General features: G+C 49.7%; 1 protein-coding gene across 6 annotated transcripts in view; it reads left to right on the forward strand.

The window, feature by feature from the left end:
• The window catches only part of stxbp5a (syntaxin binding protein 5a (tomosyn)), a 281,041-nt gene that overhangs the window by 126,815 nt on the left and 127,351 nt on the right, over positions 1 to 26,875 (forward strand). For all 6 annotated transcript variants that reach the window (XM_072504745.1, XM_072504763.1, XM_072504770.1 and 3 more), the window contains exons 7-9: positions 785 to 868; positions 16,054 to 16,177; positions 21,250 to 21,328. In XM_072504745.1, the coding sequence (XP_072360846.1) occupies positions 785 to 868; positions 16,054 to 16,177; positions 21,250 to 21,328 (287 nt within the window). The remainder of the gene's footprint in view (positions 1 to 784; positions 869 to 16,053; positions 16,178 to 21,249; positions 21,329 to 26,875) is intronic.

Here is a 26,875-nt window from a genome sequence, read left to right on the forward strand (position 1 = left end):
GTTTGCACATTCTCCCCGTGTCTGCATGGGTTTCCTCCGGGTGCTCCGGTTTCCTCCCATAGTCCAAAGATGTGCTGGTTAGGTAATTTGGCCATGCTAAATTGCCCCCAAGTGTCCAAAGGTTAGGTGGGGTGATGGAGATAGGGCAGGGTTATTGGCCTAGGTAGGGTGCTCTTTTGGAGGGTCTGTGCAAGCCTGATGGGCCGAATGAACTCCTGCACTGTAGGAATTCTATGATTCTCTTGTAAGATTATATTTGTTGTTTGGTCCCTTCAGAAGCTGCCAACTGGTGCTTCATTCTGTAGGTCCTGGTGCTTCACCCAAGAGGTCATTCAATTGTAAACCTGCACAGTGAACATTGGCAGTTCACTGGTCCAATCTGCCCTCACCCGTACTTTGGCAATTTGGTATTGCATAATAGTAATCAAGTGGAAGCCTCAGGTGGGTAAAACCTCCCCTAGCTTGAGGGCATGAGGGGAAAAGAAGCCTCGTGGCTGAGATCCGGCATTAATGATAATCCGTGTGGTGATCGATTTGCTCGACAAGGAACTGGAAGAGTCCAGGTGGAGTTTGCACATTCTTCCCATGTCTGTGTGGGTCTCACCTCCACAACCCAAAGATGTGCAGCGTTGGTGGATTGGGCACACTAAATTGCCCCTTAATTGGAAAAAAAAAATAATTGGGACACTAAATTTGTTTATTTTAAATATGTAATAAAATTAAAACAAGGAACTGGAAGTGGACTTTAGTGATATGGCTGGCCATGTCTTTTTTATTTCTGCAGCTTTTAATTGGTTTTGAATCTGGAACGCTGGTGTTGTGGGACCTTAAATCAAAGAAGGGAGAGTACAGATACAGCTACGATGAGGTAAGCACATGCTTTAACAGAACGAAAATACGTTGACGTGAATTGAATTATTGGTGAGTAACATTTGTAATTTTTCTTGCAACCTTTTTTGATACTTAGAAACGATTTACATTTCCCACACATGAGCAAGGCTGCAAAGTATACTTGTCTCTGCCTATTTGAAAAATATATAAAAGGTAAGAGAGAGGCAAAAATAGACATTGGACTACTGGAAACTTGTAACATCCTTCCGCACTGTCCACAACTCCACTGACTTTAGTGTCATCTGCAAATTTACTCACCCACCCTTCTACGCCCTCGTCCAGGTCATTTATAAAAATGACAAACAGCAGTGGCCCCAAAACAAATCCTTGTGATACACCACTAGTAACTGGACTCCAGTCTGAACATTTCCCATGAACCACCACCCTTTGTCTTCTTCCAGCTATCCAATTTCTGATCCAAACTGCTAAATCACTCTGAATCCCATGCCTCCGTATTTTCTGCAATAGCCTACTGTGGGGAACCTTATCAAATGCTTTACTGAAATCCATATACACCACATTAACTGCTTTACCCTCATTCACCTGTTTGGTCACCTTCTCAAAGAACTCAATAAGGTTTGTGAGGCACGACCTACCCTTCACAAAACCGTGTTGACTATCTCTAATCAAATTATTCCTTTCCAGATGATTATACATCCTATCTCTTATAAACCTTTCCAAGAGTTTGCCCACAACAGAAGTAAGGCTCACTGGTCGAGAGTTACCGGGGTTGTCTCTACTCCCCTTCTTGAACAAGGAGACAACATTTGCTATCCTCCAGTCTTCTGGCACTATTCCTGTAGACAAAGATGACTTAAAGATCAAAGCCAAAGGCTCAGCAATCTCCTCCTTAGCTTCCCAGAGAATCCTAGGATAAATCCCATCCGGCCCAGGGGACTTATCTATTTTCACACTTTCCAGAATTGCTAACACCTCCACCTTATGAACCACAAGCCCTTCTAGTCTAGTAGCCTGAATCGCAGTATTCTCCTCGACAACATTGTCTTTTTCCTGTGTGAATACTGATGAAAAATATTCATTTAGCACCTCGCCTATCTCCTCGGACTCCACGCACAACTTCCCACTACTGTCCTTGACTGGCCCTACTCTTGCCCTAGTCATTCGTTTATTCCTGACATATCTATAGAAAGCTTTAGGATTATCCTTGATCCTACCTGCCAAAGACTTCGCATGTCCCCTCCTGGCTCTTAGCTCTCTCTTTAGGTCCTTGCTAGCTAACTTGTAACTCTCGCCCTAACTGAACCTTCATGTCTCATCTTTACATAAGCTTCCTTCTTCCTCTTGACAAGTGTTTTGACTGCTTTAGTAAACCACGGTTCCCTCGCTCGACCACTTCCTCCCTGTCTGACAGGTACATAGTTATCTAGGACATGCAGTAGCTGTTCCTTGAACAGGCTCCACATTTCCATTGTGCCCATCCCCTGCAGTTTTCCTCTCCATCCGATGCATCCTAAGTCTTGCCTCATCGCTTCATAATTGCCTTTCCCACAGATATAACTCTTGCCCTGCGGTATATACCTATCCCTTTCCATCACTAAAGTAAACGTAATCGCATTATGGTCACTATCACCAAAGTACTCACCTACCTCCAAATCTAACACCTGTCCTGGTTCATTACCCAGTTCCAAATCCAATATGGCCTCGCCTCTCGTTGGCCTATCTACATACTGTGTCAGGAAACCCTCCTGCACACATTGGACAAAAACGGACTCATCTAAAGTACTCGAACTATAGCGTTTCCAGTCAAAATTTGGAAAGTTAAAGTCCCCCACAACAACTACCCTGTTGCTTTCGCTCCTATCCAGAATCATCTTTCCAATCCTTTCCGCTACATCTCTGGAACTTTTCGGAGGCCTATAGAAAACCCGTTACAGGGTGACCTCTCCTTTCCTGTTTCTAACCTCAGCCCATACTACCTCAGTAGACGAGTCCTCATCAAACGTCCTTTCTGCCACCGTAATACTGTCCTTGACTAACAATGCCACCCCTCCCCCTCTTTTACCACCTTCCCTGTGCTTACTGAAATATCTAAATCCCGGCACCTGCAACAACCATTCCTGCCCCTGCTCTATCCATGTCTCCGAAATGGCCACAACATCGAAGTCCCAGGTACCAACCCATGCCACAAGTTCACCCACCTTATTCCGGATGCTCCTGGCATTGAAGAAGACACACTTTAAACCACCTTCCTGCCTGCCGGTACACTCCTGCAACTTTGAAACCTTACTCATGACCTCACTACTCTCAACCTCCTGTATACTGGAGCTACAATTCAGGTTTCCAATCCCCTGCTGAACTAGTTTAAACCCTCCTGAAGAGCATTAGCAAATTTCCCCCCAGGATATTGGTACCCCTCTGGTCCAGGTGTAGACCATCCCGTTTGTAGAGGTCCCACCTACCCCAGAATGAGCCCCAATTATCCAGGAATCTGAAACCCTCCCTCCTGCACCATCCCTGTAACACATATTCAACTCCTCGCTCTCCCTATTCATCGTTTCGCTAGCATGTGGCACGGGTAACAACCCAGAGATAATAACTCTGTTTGTCCTAGATCTAAGTTTCCACCCTAGTTCCCTGAATTCCTGCCTTACATCCCTATCCCTACCTATGTCGTTGGTACCTATGTGGACCACGACTTCGGGCTGCTCCCCCTCCCCCTTAAGGATCCCGAAAACACGATCCGAGACATCACGGACCCTGGCACCTGGGAGGCAGCACACCAACCGTGAGTCTCTCTCGTTCCCACAGAATCTCCTATCTATCCCCCTAACTTTGGAGTCTCCAATGACTAATGCCCTACTCCCCTCCCCCCTTCCCTTCTGAGCAACAGGGACAGACTCTGTGCCAGAGACCTGTACCCCATGGCTTACCCCTGACAAGTCCTCCCTCTTTCCCCCCCCCCCAACCAACAGTATCCAAAGCGGTATACTTGTTACTAAGGGGGACGACCACAGGAGATCCCTGTACTGACTGCTTCCTCCCAGCCCCTCTCACCGTCACCTATCTATCTTTATTCTTCAGAGTAACTCCATCCCTGAAGCTTCTATCTATGACCACCTCTGCCTCCCGAATGATCCGAAGTTCATCCAGCTCCAGTTCCCTAACGCGGTTTCCGAGGAGCTGGAGATGGGTGCACTTCCCACAGATGAAATCAGCAGGGACACTGACGGCGTCCCTCACCGCAAACATTCTGCAGGAGGAACATTGCACTACCTTCCCTGCCATCCCTTCTAGATAAAAGAAAAAAAGAGTTTACCTGTTATTCACTCTACCCCTTAGGTTAAAGGAGGTGGAAGACTGGGGCACACTACAAGTGTAGTGTCTAGGGTTTAGAAACTGCCCAACTTAAATATAGGTAAAAATAAAACACTTAACCAGCAACCACTGCGCCCCACACGAAAACAGCAATCGGCTGTTATTGGCCTGCGCAAACAATTTAAATCTTTACTACTTACCCAGCAGTCACTCTGTCCTCACTCCGACCGGATTCAGCTGGAAACTCCCGACAGTAAGTTTATAAAAAAAAAAAAAAATTTACTCCCCTTCTCAGCAACCTCTGCACCCCGCACGGTAACACCTGAGGGAAAAGAAAAGAAAAACTACTTACCAGTCACCAGCCAATCACTTACCTGCAGGCTGTGACATCACGGTTCAACTTCTTTCTACTTCTACCTGCCCTCTAACCTTCCTCTTGATCGTTACAGCTGTTGTTTGTTTTTTGGTTAGAGTGGGTAGGGAGGGAAACACTGAAGAAGTGTTTCGGGTTTAAGTGTCACTTGACAACAGTTCCTCCACAAACCACCTTCAAGTTAGGGTGACCACAATGCACGTATGCAAATTTCCCCACAACAGCCAATCAGCAGCTCCGCTCTACTGCCCAGGGTAAGATCCTGGCATGAATAGAGGATTGGCTGACTGGCAGAAGGCAGAGTGTGGAGATAAAGGGGTCTTTTTCAAGATGGCAGCCAGTGACTAGTGGTGTACCTCAGGGGTCGGTGCTGGGACCACAACTTTTCACAATATACATTAATGATCTGGAGGAAGGAACTGAAGGCACGGTTGCTTAGTTTGCAGATGATACAAAGATCTGTAGAGGGACAGGTAGTATTGAGGAAGCAGGCGGGCTTCAGAAGGACTTGGACAGGCTAGGAGAATGGGCAAAGAAGTGGCAGATGGAATACAATGTGGAAACATGTGAGGTTATTCACTTTGGAAGGATAAATAAGTCATAGACTATTTTCTAAATGAGAATATGCTCAGGAAATCAGAAGCACAATGGGACTTGGGAATCCTTGTTCACGATTCTCCTAAGGTTAACGTGCAGGTTCAGTCGGCAGTTAGGAAGGCAAATGCAATGTTAGCATTCATGTCGAGAGGGCTAGAATACAAGACCAGGGATGTACTTCTGAAGCTATATAAGGCTCTGGTCAGACCCCATTTGGAGTATTGTGAGCAGCTTTGGGCTCCGTATCTAAGGAAGGATGTGCTGGCCATGGAAAGGTCCAGAGGAGGTTCACAAGAATGATCCCTGGAATGAAGAACTTTTCGTATGAGGAACGGTTGAGGACTCTGGGTCTGTACGCGTTGGAATTTGGAAGGATGAGGGGGGATCTTCTTGAAACTTACAGGAAACTGCGAGGCCTGGATAGAGTGGACGTGGAGAGGATGTTTCCACTTGTAGGAAAAACTAGAAGCAGAGGACACAATCTCAGACTAAAGGGCCGATCCTTTAAAACAGAGATGAGGAGGAATTTCTTCAGCCATAGGGTGGTGAATCTGTGGAACTCTTTGCCACGAAGGCTGTGGAGGCCAAATCACTGAGTGTCTTTAAGACAGAGATAGATAGACTTCCGGTTGCAGCTATGCGGAGCTAAGTCGCACGTTCGGCAGCTCCCGCAGAAAACTGACTTTTGGGCTCTTTTCAGGGCCCCCAACAGCATTTTTTCGACACTTCCCGCTGTGGGAAGGCGAGTACAATAGTTCCCCGACAGTATATGGCTTTTACCAGGAGCGGGGCGACTAAAAAAGTGGTGGTGGACCCGAAGAAGGTGCGAGGGAAGAAGAACAAAATGGCGGCAGGCGGGGACCAGGCTGCGTGGGTGCAGTGGGCGCAGGAGCAACAGGAGGTGATAACAGCGCTGCTTCGGGGAGATTAAAGCGGACCTGCTTGAGCCGATGAAGGCTTCTATCGATAAGCTGCGGGAGACACAGGGCCCAGGGGGTGGCGATCCGCGAGGCCCGACAAAAGATCTCCAACAACGAGGATGAGATCTTAGGCCTGGCGGTAAAAGTGGAGGAGCACGAGGCGCTCCACAAGAAATGGCAGGAGCGGTTCGAGGTGATGGAGAATCGGTCGAGGCGGAAGAATCTGCGGATTCTGGGCCTCCCGGAGGGGCTGGAGAGGCCGGACGTGGGGGCCTATGTGGTCACCATGTTGAACTCGCTGACGGGAGCGGGGTCTTTCCAAGGGCCCCTGGAGCTGGAAGGGGCCCATAGAGTGTTGGCGAGGAGGCCCAAGGCTAACGAGCCGCCGCAGGCGGTGCTGGTGAGGTTCCATCGGTTCGTCGATCGGGAGTGTGTGCTCAGGTGGGCCAAGAAGGAGAGGAGCAGCAGGTGGGAGAACGCGGAGGTTCGAATATACCAGGACTGAAGTGTGGAGGTGGCGAAGAGGAGGGCCGGGTACAATCGAGCGAAGGCGGTGCTGCACAGGAAGGGGGTGAAGTTTGGCATGTTGCAGCCGGCGCGACTGTGGGTCACCTACAAGGACCGGCACCATTATTTTGAGTCTCTCGAGGAGGCGTGGACCTTTGTTCAGGCTGAGAAATTGGACACAGATTGAGGATCGGGATGGGTGTTTGGGGATTGCGGTTGATATGTTACTTTTTATTGGGGGGAGTCCTTGGCTCTTGTTTTTTGTTTCTATCTGGTTGGGTTAGGGCGGGTTGGGCACTCTTTTGTTTGGGTTGGGCGGGGGGGCTCTTGGAGGGGGTTAAGCAAATGGAACAGGGGTGGATGGCCGGCAGTGTGATGGGGCCCCGCGGGGGAGGGGGAGACCTGAGTCGGGGGTGAGGGGACTGGGTCTGTAAAAGGAGCTGCGTCAGAGGTGGCGGGGCCGGGTAGGTGGTCAGCGCGGGCTTTTTCCCGCGCTGAAGACTGGAGGGGCCGGGGCGGGGATGCGAGGGTTGTTTCCCGCGCTATGGATGGAAGGGGGGGGGGGGGGGGTGGAAAGCCTGCGGATGGGGAATGGAAGAGGAGGGTGTGTCACACAATGGGAGGAGTCGAAGGAGAGGCGGGAGTGGCCGGCGTCAGCAGGAGTCAGCTGACTTGCGGAAGTGCAAAGGGGGGAGTAAAGCAGCTAGAAGGGGTCCTAGCCTGGGGGGAGGCAATTGAGGTGCTGCTGCTATGGTCAAGGGGGAGCTGGAGCGAGTGGGGGGGGGTAGAGATGGGGGTCTGCCGCCGTGGGGAACGGGCCGGGCGTGAGGTGCGGGCGCGGACTGGCCGAGGAGGGGTTATGGCTAGTTGGCGGGGGGAGGGGGGCGGGTAGCCCCTGATCCAGCTGATAACCTGGAATGTAAGGGGACTGAACGGGCCGGTCAAGCGGGCCAGCGTGTTCGCGCACCTGAAGGGGCTGAAGGCGGATGTGGTCATGATCCAGGAGACACATCTGAAAGTGGCAGATCAGATAAGATTGAGGAAAGGGTGGGTAGGTCAGGTGTTTCATTCGGGGCTGGATGCCAAAAATCGAGGGGTGGCGATCTTGGTGGGAAAGAAGGTGTCGTTCGAGGCGTCGAGCATTGTGGCAGACAATGGTTAGTGGTAAGCTGCAGGGAGAGAGGGTGGTACTTGTCAATGTGTAGGCCCCGAACTGGGACGATGCGGGTTTTATGCGGCGCATGTTGGGTCGGATCCCAGATTTGGAAGTGGGGGGCCTGAGAATGGGGGGAGACTTTAACACTGTGTTGGATCCGGCACTGGATCGCTCTAGGTCTAGGATGGGTAGGAAGCCGGCAGCGGCTAAGGTGCTGAGTGGGTTTATGGACCAGATGGGAGGAGTGGACCCGTGGACATTTGCAAGGCTGGGGGCTAGGGAATTCTCATTCGTCTCACATGTCCATAAGGCTTACTCCCGGATCGACTTTTTTATTTTGAGCAGGGCGCTGATCGCGAGAGTAGAGGCGATAGCCATTTTGGATCACGCCCCGCATTGGGTGGACTTAGAGTTGGGGGAGGAGAGGGACCAGCGCCCGTTGTGGCGTTTGGAGGTGGGGCTGCTGGCGAGGGAGGAGGCGAATGAGCGGGTCCGAGGCAGCATAGAGATGTACAATGATAACGGGGAGGTCCGAGTGGGGATGGTATGGGAGGCGCTGAAGGCGGTGGTTAGGGGAGAGCTGATCTCCATTAGGGCCCACAAGGAGAGGGGGGAGAGGCTGGTGGGGGAGATGGTGAGGGTAGACGGGAGGTATGCGGAGGTGCCTGAGGAAGGACTGTTGAGCAAGAGTCGTAGCGTCCAGGCCGAATTCAACCTGGTGACCACCAGGAAGGCGGAGGTGCAGTGGAGGCAGGCCCAGGGGGCGATTTATGAGTATGGAAGAAGGCTAGCCGGATGCTGGCGCATCAGCTCCGGAAGCGGGACGCAGCTAGGGAGATCGGGGGAGTTAAGGACAGGAGGAAGTGTGGTGGAGTGGGGTTGGCATCAATGGGGTCTTCAGGGACTTTTACGAGGAATTGTATCGGTCTGAGCCCCCACTGGAGGAGGGAGGGATGGGCCGCTTCCTGGACCAATTGAGGTTTCCAAAGGTGGAAGAGGGACTGGTGGCGGGATTGGGGGCCCCGATTGGGCTGGAGGAGCTGATCAAAGGGATAGGAAGCATGCAGGCGGGGAAGGCACCGGGGCCGGACGGTTTCCCGGTCGAGATTTTATAAAAAATATATAGAACATAGAACATAGAACAATACAGCGCAGTACAGGCCCTTCGGCCCACGATGTTGCACCGAAACAAAAGCCATCTAACCTACACTATACCATTATCATCCATATGTTTATCCAATAAACTTTTAAATGCCCTTAATGTTGGCGAGTTCACTACTGTAGCAGGTAGGGCATTCCACGGCCTCACTACTCTTTGCGTAAAGAACCTACCCCTGACCTCTGTCCTATATCTATTACCCCTCAGTTTAAGGCTATGTCCCCTCGTGCTAGCCATTTCCATCCGCGGGAGAAGGCTCTCACTGTCCACCCTATCTAACCCTCTGATCATTTTGTATGCCTCTATTAAGTCTCCTCTTAACCTTCTTCTCTCTAACGAAAACAACCTCAAGTCCATCAGCCTTTCCTCATAAGATTTTCCCTCCATACCAGGCAACATCCTGGTAAATCTCCTCTGCACCCGTTCCAAAGCCTCCACGTCCTTCCTATAATGCGGTGACCAGAACTGTACGCAATACTCCAAATGCGGCCGTACCAGAGTTCTGTACAGCTGCAACATGACCTCCTGACTCCGGAACTCAATCCCTCTACCAATAAAGGCCAACACTCCATAGGCCTTCTTCACCACCCTATCAACCTGGGTGGCAACTTTCAGGGATCTATGTACATGGACACCTAGATCCCTCTGCTCATCCACACTTTCAAGAACTTTTCCATTAGCCACATATTCCACATTCCTGTTTTTCCTTCCAAAGTGAATCACCTCACACTTCTCTACATTAAACTCCATTTGCCACCTCTCAGCCCAGCACTGCAGCTTATCTATATCCCTCTGTAACCTGCTACTTCCTTCCTCACTATCGACAACACCACCGACTTTAGTATCGTCTGCAAATTTACTCACCCACCCTTCTGCGCCTTCCTCTAGGTCATTGATAAAAATGACAAACAGCAACGGCCCCAGAACAGATCCTTGTGGTACTCCACTTGTGACAGAACTCCATTCTGAACATTTCCCATCAACCACCACCCTCTGTCTTCTTTCAGCTAGCCAATTTCTGATCCACGTCTCTAAATCACCCTCAATCCCCAGCCTCCGTATTTTGGACCTGTTGGGCCCGTTGCTAGTTCGGACCTTTACTGAGGCAAGGGAGGGGGGGGGCTTTGCCCCCGATGATGTCCCGGGCACTGATCTCCTTGATCCTGAAGCGGGACAAGGATCCTCTGCAGTGTGGGTCTTACAGGCCGATTTCGCTGCTGAACGTAGATGCCAAGGTGCTGGCGAAGATCTTAGCCACGAGGATTGAGGATTGTGTGCCACGAAGACCAGACGAGGTTCGTGAAGGGGAGGCAGTTGAACGCGAATGTGCGGAGGCTTCTGAACGTTATCATGATGCCGGCGAGGGAGGGGGAGATGGAGATAGTGGTGGCAATGGACGCTGAGAAAGCCTTCGATAGGGTAGAGTGGGGGTACCTGTGGGAGATGCTGAAGAGGTTTGGGGAGGGGTTTGTCAGGTGGGTCAGGCTGTTGTATGAGGTCCTGATGGCGAGTGTGGCCACAAATAGGAGGAGGTTTGAGTACTTTCGGTTGCACCGAGGGACGAGACGGGGGTGTCCCCTGTCCCCCCTGCTCTTCGCACTGGCGATTGAACCCCTGGCTATGGCACTGAGGGAGTCGAGGAACAGGAGGGGGTTGGTGCGGGGTGGGGAGGAGCATAGGGTGTCGCTCTATGCGGACCGACTTGCTGTTGTATGTGGCGGATCCGGTGGGGGGAATACCGGAGGTAATGAGGATCCTCAGGGAATTAGGGGATTTCTCAGGGTACAAGCTCAACATGGGGAAGAGCGAGCTGTTCGTGGTTCACCCAGGGGACCAAGAGAGGGGGATTGGCGAGCTCCCACTAAAAAGGGCGGAGAGGAGCTTCAGGTATTTGGGGATCCAGGTGGCCAGGAGCTGGGGGGCCCTGCATAGGCTTAATTTCACAAGGCTGGAGGAGCAAATGGAGGAGGAGTTCAAGAGGTGAGACGCGTTGCCGCTGTCCTTGGCGGGTAGGGTGCAGTCAGTCAAAATGATGGTGCTCCCAAGGTTTTTGTTCCTGTTCCAGTGCCTCCCTGTGTTTATCCCGAAGGCTTTTTTTAGGCGGGTCAACAGGAGCCTAATGGGGTTTGTGTGGGCGCGAGGGACTCTGAGGGTGAGAAGGGTGTTCCTGGAGTGGAGTAGAGATGGGGGGGGGGGCTGGCGCTGCCTAACCTCTGTGGGTACTAGTGGGCCGCCAATGTGACGATGGGTCGCAAGTGGGTGATGGAGGGGGAGGGGGCTGCATGGAAGAGGCTGGAGACGGCGTCCTGTGTGGGTGCGAGTCTGGGGGCGCTGGCAACGGCGCCGCTGCTGCTCCCTCCAAGGAGGTACACCACGAGCCCGGTAGTGGCGGCTGCCCTGAAAATCTGGGGGCAGTGGAGGCGGCACAGGGGGGAAGTTGGGGCCTCGGTGTGGGAACCACTGGTTCGTCCCAGGGAGAACAGATGAAGGGGTTTTGGGGTGTCACAGGGCAGGGATACGAAGGTTGGGAGACCTGTTTGTGGGCGGGAAGTTCGCGAACCTGGGTGAGTTGGAGGAGAAGTATGGGCTCCCCCCGGGAACACCTTCAGGTACTTACAGGTAATGCCGTTTCCAGGCGGCAGGTGGTGGAATTCCCACGGCTGCTGCCACGCACACTACAGGACAGGGTGCTCTCGGGGGCGGGAGTGGGGAAGATCTCGTAAACTTCCCAGGTGATGCAGGCGGAGGAGGAGGCCTCGGTGGTGGAGGTAAAAGGTAAGTGGGAGGAGGAGTTGGGAGAGGAGATCGAGGAAGGGACGTGGGCAGGTGCCTTAGGGAGGGTGAACTCTTCATCTTTGTGCGCGAGGCTCAACCTCATACAGTTTAAGGTGCTGCACAGGGCACACATGACCGGGACAAGGATGAGCTGGTTCTTTGGGGGCGAGGACAGGTGTGTTAGGTGCTGGGGGAACCCAGCGAATCACACCCATATGTTCTGGGCATGCCCAGCGCTGGAGGAATTTTGGAGGGGTGTAGCGAGGAAGGTGTCAAGGGTGGTACGTTCCAGGGTCAGGCCGGGCTGGGGGCTCGCAATATTTGGGGTGGCAGAGGAGCCGGGAGTGCAGGAGGCGAAAGACGCCGATATTCTGGCCTTTGAGTCCCTGGTAGCCCGGCGGAGGATTCTTCTTCAGTGGAAGGACGCGAGGCCCCCAAGCGTGGAATTCTGGATCTGCGATATGGCGGGGTTTATTAAGTTGGAGAGGGTGAAATTCGCCTTGAGAGGGTCGGTACAAGGGTTCTTCAGGCGGTGGCAACCGTTCTTAGACTTCCTGGCAGAACGGTAGACATTGGTCAATGGCAGCAGCAACTTGGGGGGGGGGGGGGGGGGGGGGGGTTTAACTCTATTTATGTTTAATTACATTGGGGGATCTGAGGGGGTGTATATATTTGCTATGTTGGCTGTGTTAAGTTGGGGTGTTAATTTATTATTTTTGTACAGGGGAGGGGGATATGGAGGGTTGATTTTGGACTGTTTTGTGTTTAACCCTGTTGGGTTCCTTTCTCATTTTGTTACTGATATTCTGTGAAAACCTGATTAAAAATTATTTTTTTTAAAAGACAGAGATAGATCGGTTCTTGATTAATAAGGGGATCGGGGGTTATGGGGAGAAGACCGGAGAATGGGGATGAGAAAACTATCAGCCATGATTGAAGGGCGGAGCAGACTCGATGGGCCGAGTGGCCTAATTCTGCTCCTATGTCTTATGGTCTTATGGAAGTGGGTTTGTGTGTTAACTGCCTATACCTATATAACAAATCATTATGTCCTGTCACCTGTGAACTTCCCTGATGGTCTTTGCAATATTAATTGTCCCAAAGTTTGTCATACTTGTTATACGCATGTAGATGGTGCTGCAGTAGAATTTTCCATTTGCAGCACTTAACCCTGAAATATTGAGGCAGATAACCAAAAAGCTTGGTCAACGCTTTTAGGAGTGGTTTATAGGAGGAAAAACTGAGTGGTTCAGAAACAAAATTACAGAACGTCGTGCCTTGGCAGATGAAGGCACAACCACTAATGTTGGAGCAGGTCAAATTGGGGGTGCTAGAAATAGCCAGAATTATGAGGGTGGGTATCGAGGTGGGCTGTGGGGCTTAAGGAGATTACAGATATAGGGACGGCTGAAGACATGAGATTTGAAAACAATGAACGAAACAGATAACCAGCATAGGCCAGCGAGCACAGAATTATTGGGTGAGCAGGAATAGGTGAAAGTTAGGACACAGGCAGCTGAATTGTGATTGGTGTCACAGAAAGCAGAATGTGAGACACGAACCAGGGATGCATTGGAATAGTCAGAGGTGATAAAGGATGTGTGAAGGTTTAGGCAACATCACCTGAGGCAGGGCGAAGTTGGACGATGTTATAGTGGTGGAAATAGATGGTCTTAATGATGGCACAGATGTGTAGTCAAAAGCTGGCCTGGGAATCTCATTGGGAACAAAGGAAATAACAGGAGTAGACCATGGAGGCACTTGAGCCTGCTCTGACTATCAATACCATCATCTGCATCAACTCCACTTTCCTGCCCACTCTTCATATCCCTTGATTCCCCGGAGATGAAAAATGTATCTATCTCAGTTGCAAACAGTCTAGTTTCGTCTCTGACAGTTGCAAGGAGAAGGGACGCATGACGTAGAAAAGCAACAGTTTGTGGGATAACCAGACAATAACTTCTGGTCTTAATATTTAATTGGAGGAAAATACTGCTCATCCAATATTAAATAGACAGTCTGATCATTTAGAGCCAGTGGAGGAGTTGAGATGTGGTGGTCAGGTAGAACTGGATGTCTGTGTGAAAACTGAGGCTGTTTTCAAAAGATGTCACTGAGTGGCATTATGGAAACAAGAAAGATTATCATAGAATTTACAGCGCAGAAGGAGGCCATTCGGCCCATCGGGTCTGCACCGGCTCTTGGAAAGAGCACCTGGGGGACACCAGAGGTAACTGTGCAAAAGGCTGAAGATAAATAATTGCAGTTTATTCTCTGGCTATGATTAAAGACATAATGGAACCAGGTAAGTGCAGCCTTACCCATCAGGATGACAATGGAGAAGCTTTGAAGGAGGGTTGTGCAATCAGCCGTGTCAAAAATTGCAGACAAGTACAGAAGGACAAAGTGGAATAGCTTAACATTGTCATAGTCATGCAGGATGTCATGTGTGTCTTTGATAAGAGCTACTTTGGTTACTGTGGCTGGAGCTGAACCTGACCGGAGATATTCAAAAATGGAGCTTCAGGATAGATAGACACGGGAAGTGACAACACGTTTCAGGGACCTTAAAGAAGAAAGGGAGGTTGGGGTGTTAGTTTGCAAGGACAGTGGCATGAAGCTTTTTTTGAGGAGAGGGTTGATGACTGTATATTTGAAGAAGAAAACATACCCGAAGAGAGCCATTAATATTAATTAACATAGGGTCCGGGAACTGGATCTCATGGACAAGTTGAAATTGAAGAGGGCACGAGGACCATGATAGTTCTGGAAGAGGCAGGGAGAATTCCGATGCAGTTTGGCCTGGTGCACTATGGGAGGGTAGTGGCAGAGGAGCAGATCAGATGGTCTTAATCTTTGAGTTAAAGAAGGCCATGAGCTCTTAGTTATTGGAGGTAAGGATGGAGGAGACCGTGGAGAGGGATTTAAGACGTTTTCAGTCGAATAAGGAAACTGAGTCTATCTTGCATTCCAGGGTGCTCCTAGAATGGGCAATTTTGTCAGACAAGCACCCTGTAGGTACTTTACCTCTTCCAGCCATAAAAACATTACATTTTGATCAGCATTTTGTACACAAATGATATCAGCTTTTCATAAAGTTTTGCGGCCTATTTGTATTCATTTTGTGTTTTCCAGCATGACACCTCTGTGGGTGTTTAATCCTCTTTCCCCCCTCCTTCAACTCGTCCCCATTGTGTCCACTGGGACTTGGCTCAGCCCATACCTAACACCCAGGTCTATGTTCTAAATACTTGGCAGGGATACTACCGCTGAACGTGAGCTCTGCCCTCTCCCACCACACCAGCTTCCTGCAATTCCCCTTTTGATGCTGCCTGTTTCTGTCATCTCCCCATCCCTCTGGGTGACAAAGATATAACACTCATCAAGAATGGCATAGAAGCAGGAACTTGCCTTTTTGCCACTGACTATGCTGTCATAGTGTGTTATAATGCTTCTGCCATTGTAAAATTTTAAATTCCAACCAGTGCTACAGGTTTCTGACTCAATAATACTACAACCAATTTTAAGGCCAATGAAATAGTGCAACAGTACTTTTGGTCATACTATCAATCACCTGCGTTAGTGCTAGTGTGCGCTAATGTGTCTGAAAACCAGATGAATCTTTCTAATCCCTGCCTGCTCAATTATGGCCTTCATTGCTATTGAAGATACATTTTTGTGTAGGTTATCCATTGTTCTAATAAAGGAGAGTACAATCGAAAGGAACTGGTCAGTTATAAATATTACTCCGACATTTTATATGAACTCATGCCTTTCAAAACAAACTGGGGACTTCTAAGGTTCTTGCGGTTTATGCTCCTATGAATGTTTTTGAGTAAGACCTCTCTATTCCAACCCATTTTGCCTCTCCACCCCAATGTTATGTTTCTATGCAATAACTTGCCTTTATATAGCACTATTCACATGTAAAATGTCCCAGGATGCTTCACAGGAGTGCAATAAGGCAAAAATTGACACTGAGCCAAAGAAAGATATTATTTTGACACTGGTCAAAAAAGTAGCTTTTAAGGAGGGATTTCTAGGTGGAGAGAGGCAGGTGGGTTTAGACAGCTGAAGACATGGCTGCTAATGGCAGGGCAAAGGGAGTGGGGGTTCAACTTCTTGGAGGGGCATATGGCAGGAGGATGATATAGCGATGGGATGGAAAAAGACCATGCACTGAGATAGGTGGTTTGTTTCTCTGTTTGCGGCTGTCCGTATGCTAATTTATTAGTCTGCTAGCAATCAAGACTTTTATATCGTTAGTTTTTAGTTTTTCAGTATTCCATTTTGAGTCAAGCTAATGTTAAATTGATGCAGCCAATTATGGTCATTATCAATGTCCTTTCTTACTAATGCTATTTTAGATCTGTTTTAAGACACACCTTCTATTCAACAGGCTATTCATTCTGTGGCCTGGCATCATGAAGGAAAACAGTTTGTCTGTAGCCATTCAGATGGCAGCCTTACTATCTGGAATGTAAAATCTCCCATCAGACCTGCGCACATTATTACACCACATGGTAAGTGCAAACCTGTTTGTGTGGTTTTAACAGCCTACGTGTGTTACTTAACATAGTAGCATGGAATATATGGAACACAAAGAAGACAACCATTTGGCCCATTTTTTGTGTCAGTTGAAAAAAAGCAATGTAGCCTAATTCCACATGATAGTTAAGAGTCTGTAGGCTTGAAGGTTATGGCATTTCAAGTGCACATCCAAGTATTGTTTTGAATGCGATAAGGGTTTCTGCATCTATCACTTTCCAGGCACTGAGTTCCAGATCCATACAAGTTTTAATGCCCTACATTGAAACATTTCTCCTCAACTTGCCTGGAATCCTACTGCCAATTATGCTTTCTGGTTATTGACCTGTGCTGAGGGTATTCGTTTTTTTCTATCCAGCCCCCTCACAATTTTATACACCTCAATTAAATCTCCCCTCAGCCTACTTTGTTGTAAAGAAAACAACCCCAACCAATGCATTCTCTTCCTCATAGCTAAAATTTTCCAATCCTGGCAAGACCCTGTATACCCTTTCTGGTGTGATCACATCCTTCTTGTAATGTGGTGAGCAGAACGGTATGCAGTACTCTATCTGTAGTCTAAACTAATGTTTTATACAATTCTCTTATATCCTTCCCGTTCTTGTTATTTTATGCCTTGACTAATAAAGGATAGTATCCTGTTTACCTTAACCACCTTATGTATCTATCCTGCTCCCTTTTGAGATCTGTGGAGATTCCTCTGTTTCTCTAACCTTTAGGATATGAAATGAAATGAAATGAAAATCGCTTATTGTCACAAATAGGCTTCAAATGAAGTTACTGTGAAAAGCCCCGAGTCGCCACATTCCAGTGCCTGTTCGGGGAGGCTGGTACAGGAATTGAACGGTGCTGCTGGCCTGCCTTGGTCTGCTTTAAAAGCCAGCTCTTTAGCCATGTGCTAAACCAGCCCCTATATTGAAGTGCAATGTGTATTAAAGGATCATACTGCTGTTGCAACACAAGGCTATTTGGTCCATCGTGTCCATACTTGCTCTCTCTAAGAACTGGTTTCACTCCACTGCCTTTTCCCATAGCCCTGCAATCATTTTCTCATATAATTATCTAATTTCCTTTTGAATGCCACTATTGAATTTGCTTCCTTTGAAAACTCGGTCAATGCATTGTAGATCCTAACCACTCAATGAGTAAAAGCTTTTTCCTAACTTCTGCAACTACTACTGGGCGGCTAATATAGCCATGATTAGGAAGTGGGCAATGGGGGAGGGGTCGGCATGGGAGCGGTTGGAGGCGGCGCCATGTAAAGGCACCAGTCTAGGAGCATTGGTAACGGCACCTCTGCCGTTCTCGCCGGCCCGATACTCCACAAGTCCGGTGGCAGTGGCGGCACTGATGATCTGGGGGCAATGGAGGAGGTATAAGAAGGTGGAGGGTGCATCGGTCTGGACCCTGATTTGTAGCAACCACAGGTTTGCACCAGGCAGGCTGGATGGCGGGTTCCAGAGCTGGCAGAGGGCAGGAATTAGAAGGATGGGGGATCTGCTTATAGATGGGAGCTTTCCCAGCTTGAAGGCGCTGGAGGATATATTTAAACTGCCGCCAGGGAATGGTTTTAGATATTTGCAAGTCCGAGACTTCCTAGGAAAGCAGGTGCCGGCCTTTCCGCTGCTGCCGCCACGGGGATGCAGGATAGAGTAGTTTCTGGTACCTGGGTGGGGGAGAAGAAGGTGTCGGATATCTACCAGGAGCTGTTGGAGGCGGAGGAAATCCCGGTGGAGGAGCTTAAGGGCAAGTGGGAGGACGAGCTAGGAGGAGAGATAGAGGCGGGTCTATGGGCGGACGACCTAAGCAGGGTCAATTCCTCCTCATCGTGCGCCAGGCTTAGCCTAATACAATTTAAGGTGGTCCACCGGACACACATGACGGCGGCGAGGATGAGCAAGTTTTTCGGGGTAGAAGATAGATGTGCGAGGTGCGCGGGATCCCCAGCATACCATATCCACATGTTCTGGGCATGCCCGAAACTCAGAGGGTTTTGGCAGGGGTTTGTGAAGGCAATGTCCATGGTGCTAAAAACACGGGTGGTGCCGAGTCCGGAGGTAGTGATCTTTGGAGTGTCAGAAGATCAGGGAGTTCAGGGAGTGAAAGAGGCCGACGTCCTGGCCTTTGCCTCCCTAGTAGCCCGGAGACGGATCCTTTTAATGTGGAGGGACTCGAAGTCCCCGAGTGTAGAGACCTGGGTTAGTGACATGGCTGGGTTTCTCAGTCTTGAGAAAATTAAGTTTGCCTTAAGAGGGTCAATGTTGGGGTTCTCTCGGAGGTGGCAGCCATTCGGCGACTTTCTCGGGGAAATTAAAATGTCAGCAGAAGCAGCATTCTGAAGGGGGGAGGGCGGGTGGATAGGTGTTAGATGGTTGAGGTGTGTGAAGATTGAGTTGGGTGGGGAAATGTTTATTTTACCATGTTAATGTTATTGTTTTTGTTATTGTTATAAAAATTCTGAAAATACCTTAATAAAAATATTTTTTTTGAAAAGCTTTTTCCTCACGTTGGGGCTGGTTCGTTTGCCAATCATTTTAGACTGGTATTCTCTGGTTCTCAACCTTTCTGCTAATGGGAACAGTTTCTCCTTATCTACTCTGTCCAGACCCCACAAGATTCTGAATGCCTTTATCAAATGTCCCCTTTACCTCCTCTCAGGAGAATAGCCCTGGTTTCTGCAACCTTTCCATGTAACTGAAGTTTGTTATTCGTGTAAATCTTTTCTGCACCTTCTCCATTACCGTCACATCGTTCCTAATGTCTGGTGCTCAGATTTGGGCACAGAACTCCAGTTGAGGCTAAACCAGCATTTTTTATAAAGATCGCCTATAACGTCCATGCTTTCGTACTCTATACCATTATCTATAAAATCCAAGATCCAGTATTCCCTTGCCTTGTTTGCCCTCCTAAAACACATTAGCTCTTTGGCAATTATTTGTTCACCTGACAGATCGATTGTAATCTTGCTGTCATCTGCAGCTTTTCTTCTTTAATATCAACCACACAATCAATTTTTTTTTTTTTTTTTGCATAAGCTTCCTAATTATGCCCTTATCTTAAAGTGTAAATCGTTGATATATACAACAAAAAGCAAGAGACCCATCACTGAGCCCGGCGGAACTCCCTTCAGAATCAGCCTTCCAGTCACAAACACCTGGGGCGAAATTCTCCCCCAACGGCGAGATGCCCGCCGACTGGCGCCAAAGCCGGCGCAAATCAGACGGGCATCGCGCCGGCAAAAAGGTGCGGAAGTCTCCGCATCTTTGGCGGCCTAGCCCCAACATTGAGGGGCTAGGCCGACGCCGGAGGGATTTCCGCCCCGCCAGCTGGCGGAAATGGCGTTTGTTGCCCCGCCAGCTGGCGCGGAAATGCGGCGCATGCGCGGGAGCGTCAGCGGCCGCTGTCAGTTTCCCCGCGCATGCGCGGGAGCGTCAGCGGCCGCCGAAAGTTTCCCGCGCATGCGCAGTGGGGAGAGTCTCTTCCGCCTCCGCCATGGTGGAGGCCGTAGCGGAGGCGGAAGGGAAAGAGTGCCCCCACGGCACAGGCCCGCCCGCGGATCGGTGGGCCCCGATCGCGGGCCAGGCCACCGTGGGGGCACCCCCCGGGGTCAGATCGCCCCGCGCCCCCCCCCAGGACCCCGGAGCCCGCCCGCGCCGCCTGGTCCCGCCGGTAAATACCAGGTTTGATTTACGTCGGCGGGACAGGCAATTCCTGGGCGGGACTTCGGCCCATCCGGGCCGGAGAATCCAGCGGGGGGTCCCGCCAACCGGCGCGGCTGGATTCCCGCCCCCGCCCAATCTCCGGGAGCGGAGACTTCGGCGGGGGCGGGGGCGGGATTCACGGCGGCCAACGGCCATTCTCCGACCCGGCGGGTGGTCGGAGAATGACGCCCCAGGTCTGTAGTTGCTCGGTCTATTCCTTCCTTTTCAAACAAAAATATAATGTCATCAGTCCTTCAGCATTATGCTTGTAACCAAATAGGATTGGGAAATTATGGTCAGACTCTCCATTATTTTCCCTCTTGCTTCACTTAGTAGTTTGGGACACATTTAACCCAGGCCTGACAATTTATCCACTCAAAGATCACAAGCCCCTTAATATTTCCCCCTTAACTATGTTTATCCCAACCAATATTTTGTTCTCATCCTTAACCATAATATCTATATCATCTCCCTCTTGTGAAGGCAGATGCAAAGTATTCATTAAGTGCCTCTGCTTCCATGCACAATTTTCCTTTTTGATCCGTCGTCCGCCTTACTCTTTCCTTAGTTGCTCATTTGCTCTTTCTGTTTGAAACATCTTCAAAGAACTGTTGCGGCAAACTTTAATTTAAGCAGAAGCTCTTGCCCCTAAGCTCTTTGTGGTTGGTTATCTGTGCCTATCCACACCTATTAGTTGATGATTGCAACTGGTACAATGTTTATTAACTTTTTTCTTTCACAGTCTTTTTTTTCGTTTTCAGCTTTGTGCTTCTATTTTTGAATTGCATATGCATTTCTGTTTATGTGGATTGTAATCAAGTCTAGGGTGTCCTTCCTGTTCTTCCAAAGCCTAAGTATAGCCAATGTTGCAGAGCAAACTTTGAGTCACGACGTGATGGAATACAGCAATTCCTTGTCTACAGTTCATGACTAGAGCTGTCACATCGAGAAAACAATGCTTATACTTTACAGCCTGAATCGAAAAGAGAACGCTCCCTCGCACATTGACCCAAATTTTGGACACTACATGATTGGAATGAGTTGAAACGTCTCCCAATGGGTCCTACCCATCTAGCAAGTCGGACAAGAGATTTGTTCCAATTCCTGATTTTTTAAACTCTGCTTAATAATCTTTGAAGTTTTGTTCCTAAGTAAAATGGATAGCTCGCTGGGTGGAAGCAATTCTCCCTTAACAAGGAATGATGAGTCCAATGCTGCAGTGCAATTAGCTTTGCTAAATTACAGCACGGTGCTGCATATTCTTGCCGAAGAACACAGCATTTTCGTTGGACACATTGCATTTAGGGGACAGGCTGGGCTACAGTTGATCAAACTTTTTCTTTCAGGAAAGCTGCCAAAAGATGGGAAGAAACCAGAGCCCTGCAAACCCATCCTAAAAGTGGAATATAGAACCTGTAAATCCGGGTATGTGTTGAGCCTGCTCTTTCAAAATGTTTGTGAATAATTTGTACTTGGATGTCAGTGCTGAAGCAAGGTAAGAGGTTCCATTTTGTCTCCCAACAATTGTCAATTACTGGATGTCATCAAGGCCTTCAACAGTAATGTGTACTCAGCCACAGCTCCTTCAAGTGCTTGGGAATACTCTGTGTCAAAGTCCACTTTGGGTTTGTGGACCGGTTCTTCTGGTCTGTGGGAAATATTTGACAAATGTGCCTGCAAAAAGGTATAATTAATGAACATTAAATGTTTTTGGCCCTAATTTCTCCTTGCCACCTCTTGAGGTACACCATAAATTACAGGTATAGAACACACTATCATCCTGATGTAAAGCCAGATCAAATAGAGACGAATTTATGATAGTTAGTTAATCCTACATCTCCAGATAGAATGAGTGAGCTATTCATTAGGTTGAGATTCAACCATCTGGGAGGTGTGGGGGGTCACCATTGGCCAAAGGCTCAACTGGAACAGCCATATAAATAACGTGGCTGCAAAGAGCAGGTTAGCAGGCTGTGAATTCTCCAGCAAGCAACCCTCCTCCTGACTCCACAAAGCCTGTGCATCATCTACTGCTCCGTATTCCACCATCTACACAAGTCAGGAGTGTGCTGGAATACTCTTCCACTTGCCTGGATGAGCACATCTCCAAAAGACTAAAGCCCAACACCATCTGAAACAAAGCAATCCGCTTGTTGACACCATGTCCATCACCTTAAACATTCACTCCCTCCACCACCAGTGCACAGTGGCAGCATTGTGCACCATCTACAAGATGCACTGCAGCATCTTCCAACCCACAACCTCTACTATGTAATGGATGTATGGGAAGACCACCACCCTCCATGTTCGCCTCTAGTCACACACTGCTGATTTTGAACCGTAATGCTGCTCTTTCACTGGCACTGGTTCAAAATTTTGTAATTCCCTCCCTAACAACAATGCACGTACCTAAAGCAGATGGATCTCAGTGGTTCAAGCAGGTGGCTCATTACCACCTTCTGAAGGACAATTAAGGAAGGACAGTAAATGCTGGCCTTGCCAGCAATACTCACATCCCATGAATTAAAAATAACAGTGTAGTGTTAGTTCACAGAGGGGGAGAATTTGTGTGGTTTTACTTTCAATGGTATCGCAAAACGAGGCAAATATCCTTTTTTTTTTTTTTTTTTTTTTTTTTTTTTTTTTTATAAATGTTTTATTGAAAATTTTTTCCCAAACAACAATTTTTCCCCTCTTACAAAGCAAACGCAACAATAACAATACAGAAATTTTAAACAATACACAAGTAACAAAACCCCTTTATCTTTGACCTAAACTAAACCCCCCCTCCCCCCCCCCCCCCCCCCTCCCCCTGGGTTGCTGCTGCTGGTCATCTGTCTTCCCTCTAACGTTCCCCTAGGTAGTCGAGAAATGGCTGCCACCGCCTGGTGAACCCTTGAGCCGATCCTCTCAGGGCAAACTTTATCTGCTCCAGTTTAATGAACCCCGCCATATCATTTACCCAGGCCTCCAGTCCGGGGGGTTTCGCCTCCTTCCACATGAGTAGGATCCTGCGCCGGGCTACTAGGGACGCAAAGGCCACAACGTCGGCCTCTTTCGCCTCCTGCACTCCCGACTCTTCCGCAACTCCAAATAGAGCTAACCCCCAGCCTGGTTTGACCCGGGCCCTCACCACCCGCGAAATCACTCCCGTCACTCCCTTCCAATACCCTTCCAGTGCCGGGCATGCCCAAAACATATGTGCGTGGTTTGCCGGGCTCCCGCCACACCTCCCACATTTGTCCTCCACTCCAAAGAACCTGCTCAATCTTGCTCCCGTTATGTGTGCTCTATGTAGCACCTTAAATTGAATCAGGCTAAGCCTGGCGCATGAGGAAGAGGAATTTACCCTGCTTAGGGCATCAGCCCACATACCCTCCTCTATCTCCTCCCCTAGTTCTTCTTCCCACTTTCCTTTTAGTTCGCCCACCGACTCCTCCCCCTCTTCCCTCATCTCTCGGTAAATCTCTGACACCTTGCCCTCTCCGACCCACACCCCTGAAAGCACCCTGTCCTGTATCCCCTGTGTCGGGAGCAATGGAAATTCCCTCACCTGTTGTCTAGTAAATGCCCTCACCTGCATATATCTCAAGAAATTTCCCCGGGGCAACTTATACTTTTCCTCCAATGCTCCCAAGCTCGCAAAAGTCCCATCTATGAATAAATCTCCCACCCTCCTAATTCCCAACTGGAACCAGCTCTGAAATCCTCCATCCATTCTTCCTGGGGCGAACCTATGGTTGTTCCTGATTGGGGACCCCACCAGGGCTCCCCGCACCCCTCTCTGTCGCCTCCACTGTCCCCAGATATTCAATGTTGCCGCCACCACCGGGTTCGTGGTAAACTTTTTAGGTGAGATCGGTAGCGGCGCCGTCACCAGCGCCTCTAAACTCGTCCCTTTACAGGACTTTCTCTCCAGTCTTTCCCACGCCGCTCCCTCACCCTCCATCATCCATTTACGTATCATTGCCACATTGGCGGCCCAATAGTAATCGCCCAAGTTCGGTAGTGCCAATCCTCCTCTGTCCCTACTACGCTGAAGGAACCCCCTCCTTACTCTCGGAACTTTCCCTGCCCACACGAAGCTCGTGATGCTCCTGTCTATTTTATTAAAAAAGGTCTTAGTGATTAGTATAGGGAGACATTGAAATACAAATAAGAACCTCGGGAGGACCATCATCTTAATTGTTTGCACCCTGCCCGCCAGCGATAGAGGCTGCATGTCCCACCTCTTGAAGTCCTCCTCCATTTGTTCTACCAACCGTGTCAGATTAAGTCTGTGCAAGGTTCCCCAGCTCCTAGCGATCTGAATCCCCAGGTATCGGAAGTTTCTTTCCACTTTCCTTAGAGGCAAGCCTTCTATCTCTCTACTCTGGTCCCCTGGATGTATCACAAATAATTCACTCTTCCCCATGTTTAGCCTATACCCCGAGAAATCCCCGAACCCCCTCAAAATTCGCATAACCTCTATCATTCCCCCCGCTGGGTCCGACACGTATAACAATAGGTCATCCGCATATAACGAGACTCGGTGTTCTTCTCCCCCTCTAATCACCCCTCTCCATTTCCTGGAGTCTCTCAACGCCATGGCCAGAGGTTCAATTGCCAACACGAACAACAATGGAGACAGCGGGCATCCCTGTCTTGTTCCCCTATATAGTCGGAAATACTCCGATCTATGTCGACCTGTAACTACGCTTGCCGTTGGAGCCCCATAAAGAAGTCTAACCCAGCTAATAAACCCGTTCCCAAACCCAAACCTCCTTAACACTTCCCATAAATACTCCCACTCCACCCTATCAAATGCCTTCTCTGCGTCCATTGCCGCCACTATCTCTGCCTCCCCCTCCACTGGGGGCATCATTATCACCCCTAATAGTCGTCGCACGTTAACATTCAGTTGTCTCCCTTTTACGAACCCTGTCTGGTCTTCGTGCACCACCCCCGGGACACAGTCCTCTATCCTCGATGCCAGTACCTTTGCCAACAATTTGGCGTCCACGTTCAACAATGAAATGGGTCTATAGGACCCGCACTGCAACGGATCTTTATCCCTCTTCAAAATTAACGATATCGTCGCCTCCGACATCGTCGGGGGTAGAGTCCCCCCTTTCCTGGCCTCATTGAACGTCCTCACCATCAACGGGGCCAACAAGTCCACATATTTTCTGTAATACTCCACCGGGAACCCGTCTGGTCCTGGGGCCTTCCCTGCTTGCATGCTTCCCAGTCCCTTAATAACCTCGTCCACCCCAATCGGTGCCCCCAGGCCTACCACCCCCCGCTCCTCCACTTTCGGGAACCTCAATTGGTCCAGGAACTGCCGCATCCCCTCCTCTCCCTCTGGGGGTTGAGACCTATACAGTTCCTCATAGAAGGTCTTGAACACCTCATTTATCTTTCCTGCCCTTCGCACCGTGTCTCCCCTTTCGTCTCTAATTCCTCCTATTTCCCTCGCTGCTGCCCTCTTTCGCAATTGATGAGCCAACAGGCGACTCGCCTTTTCCCCATATTCATACCTCCTCCCCTGTGCCTTCCTCCACAGTACCTCCGCCTTTCTGGTGGTCAGAAGGTCAAATTCCGTCTGGAGTCGTCTCCTCTCCCTGTACAATTCCTCCTCCGGGGTCTCTGCAAATTCCCTATCCACCCTTAAAATCTCCCCCAGTAATCTTTCCCTTTCCTTGGCCTCTGTTTTCCTTTTGTGGGCCCCAATGGAGATCAGCTCTCCTCTGACCACCGCTTTTAGTGCTTCCCATACCACTCCCACAGGGACCTCGCCGTCGTCATTGACCTCCAGGTATCTCTCAATACACCCCCGCACTCTTGCACACACTCCCTCATCCGCCATCAGTCCCACATCTAATCGCCAGAGTGTTCTCTGCTCCCTTTCCTCTCCTAATTCCAGGTCCACCCAATGTGGGGCATGATCCGAAACCGCTATGGCTGAGTACTCAGCTTCTTCCACCCTAGAGATCAACGACCTTCCCAAAACAAAAAAATCTATCCGGGAGTACACTTTATGGACATGGGAGAAGAAGGAATACTCCCTAGCCCTAGGTCTAAGAAATCGCCATGGATCCACTCCCCCCATTTGGTCCATAAACCCCTTAAGTACCTTGGCCGCTGCCGGCCTTCTTCCGGTCCTTGAGCTGGATCTATCTAGCCCCGGGTCCAGCACCGTATTAAAGTCCCCTCCTAAAATCAAGTTTCCTACCTCCAGGTCCGGTATACGCCCCAGCATCCGTCTCATAAATCCCGCATCGTCCCAGTTTGGGGCATACACGTTAACCAACACGACCTCCATTCCCTCCAGCCTGCCACTCACCATTACATATCTACCTCCGCTATCTGCTACGATGTTCTTTGCTTCAAATGCGACCTGTTTCCCCACCAAAATGGCCACCCCTCTATTCTTTGCGTCCAGTCCTGAGTGGAACACCTGTCCCACCCATCCTTTCCTTAGCCTAACTTGGTCCGCCACCTTTAGGTGCGTCTCTTGGAGCATAACCACGTCTGCCCTTAGTCCTTTCAAATGCGCGAGCACTCGGGCCCTTTTTATCGGTCCGTTCAGGCCTCTCACGTTCCACGTGATCAGCCTCACTAGGGGGCTACCTGCCCCCCTCCCGTGTCGACTAGCCATTACCTTCTCTAGGCCAGTCCCATATCCCGCCTCCACGCTCCCGCTCGCTCCCCCAGCGTCGCACACCATCCCCGCCCACCCACTCTTTAGCCATTTCCTTTTGGATTTCCGCAGCAGCAACCCAGTTGTCCCCCCCCCCCTTCTCCCTCCCTCCTCCCCTCCCCGCTAGATCTCTTTCTAGCTTGATTGCTCCCCCCATATTACTTCCGTAAGTCAGCTGACTTCAACTGACCCCGGCTACTCCTGCTCACTCCTCGACCCCCCCCATGTGGGGAACTCCCATCCGCCTTGCGCCTGTCTTCCCGCCTTATTCTTTCTGGTGCGGGAACATC

This window comes from Scyliorhinus torazame, chromosome 1, assembly GCF_047496885.1.
Source record: "Scyliorhinus torazame isolate Kashiwa2021f chromosome 1, sScyTor2.1, whole genome shotgun sequence".
Classification (NCBI taxonomy): domain Eukaryota; kingdom Metazoa; phylum Chordata; class Chondrichthyes; order Carcharhiniformes; family Scyliorhinidae; genus Scyliorhinus; species Scyliorhinus torazame.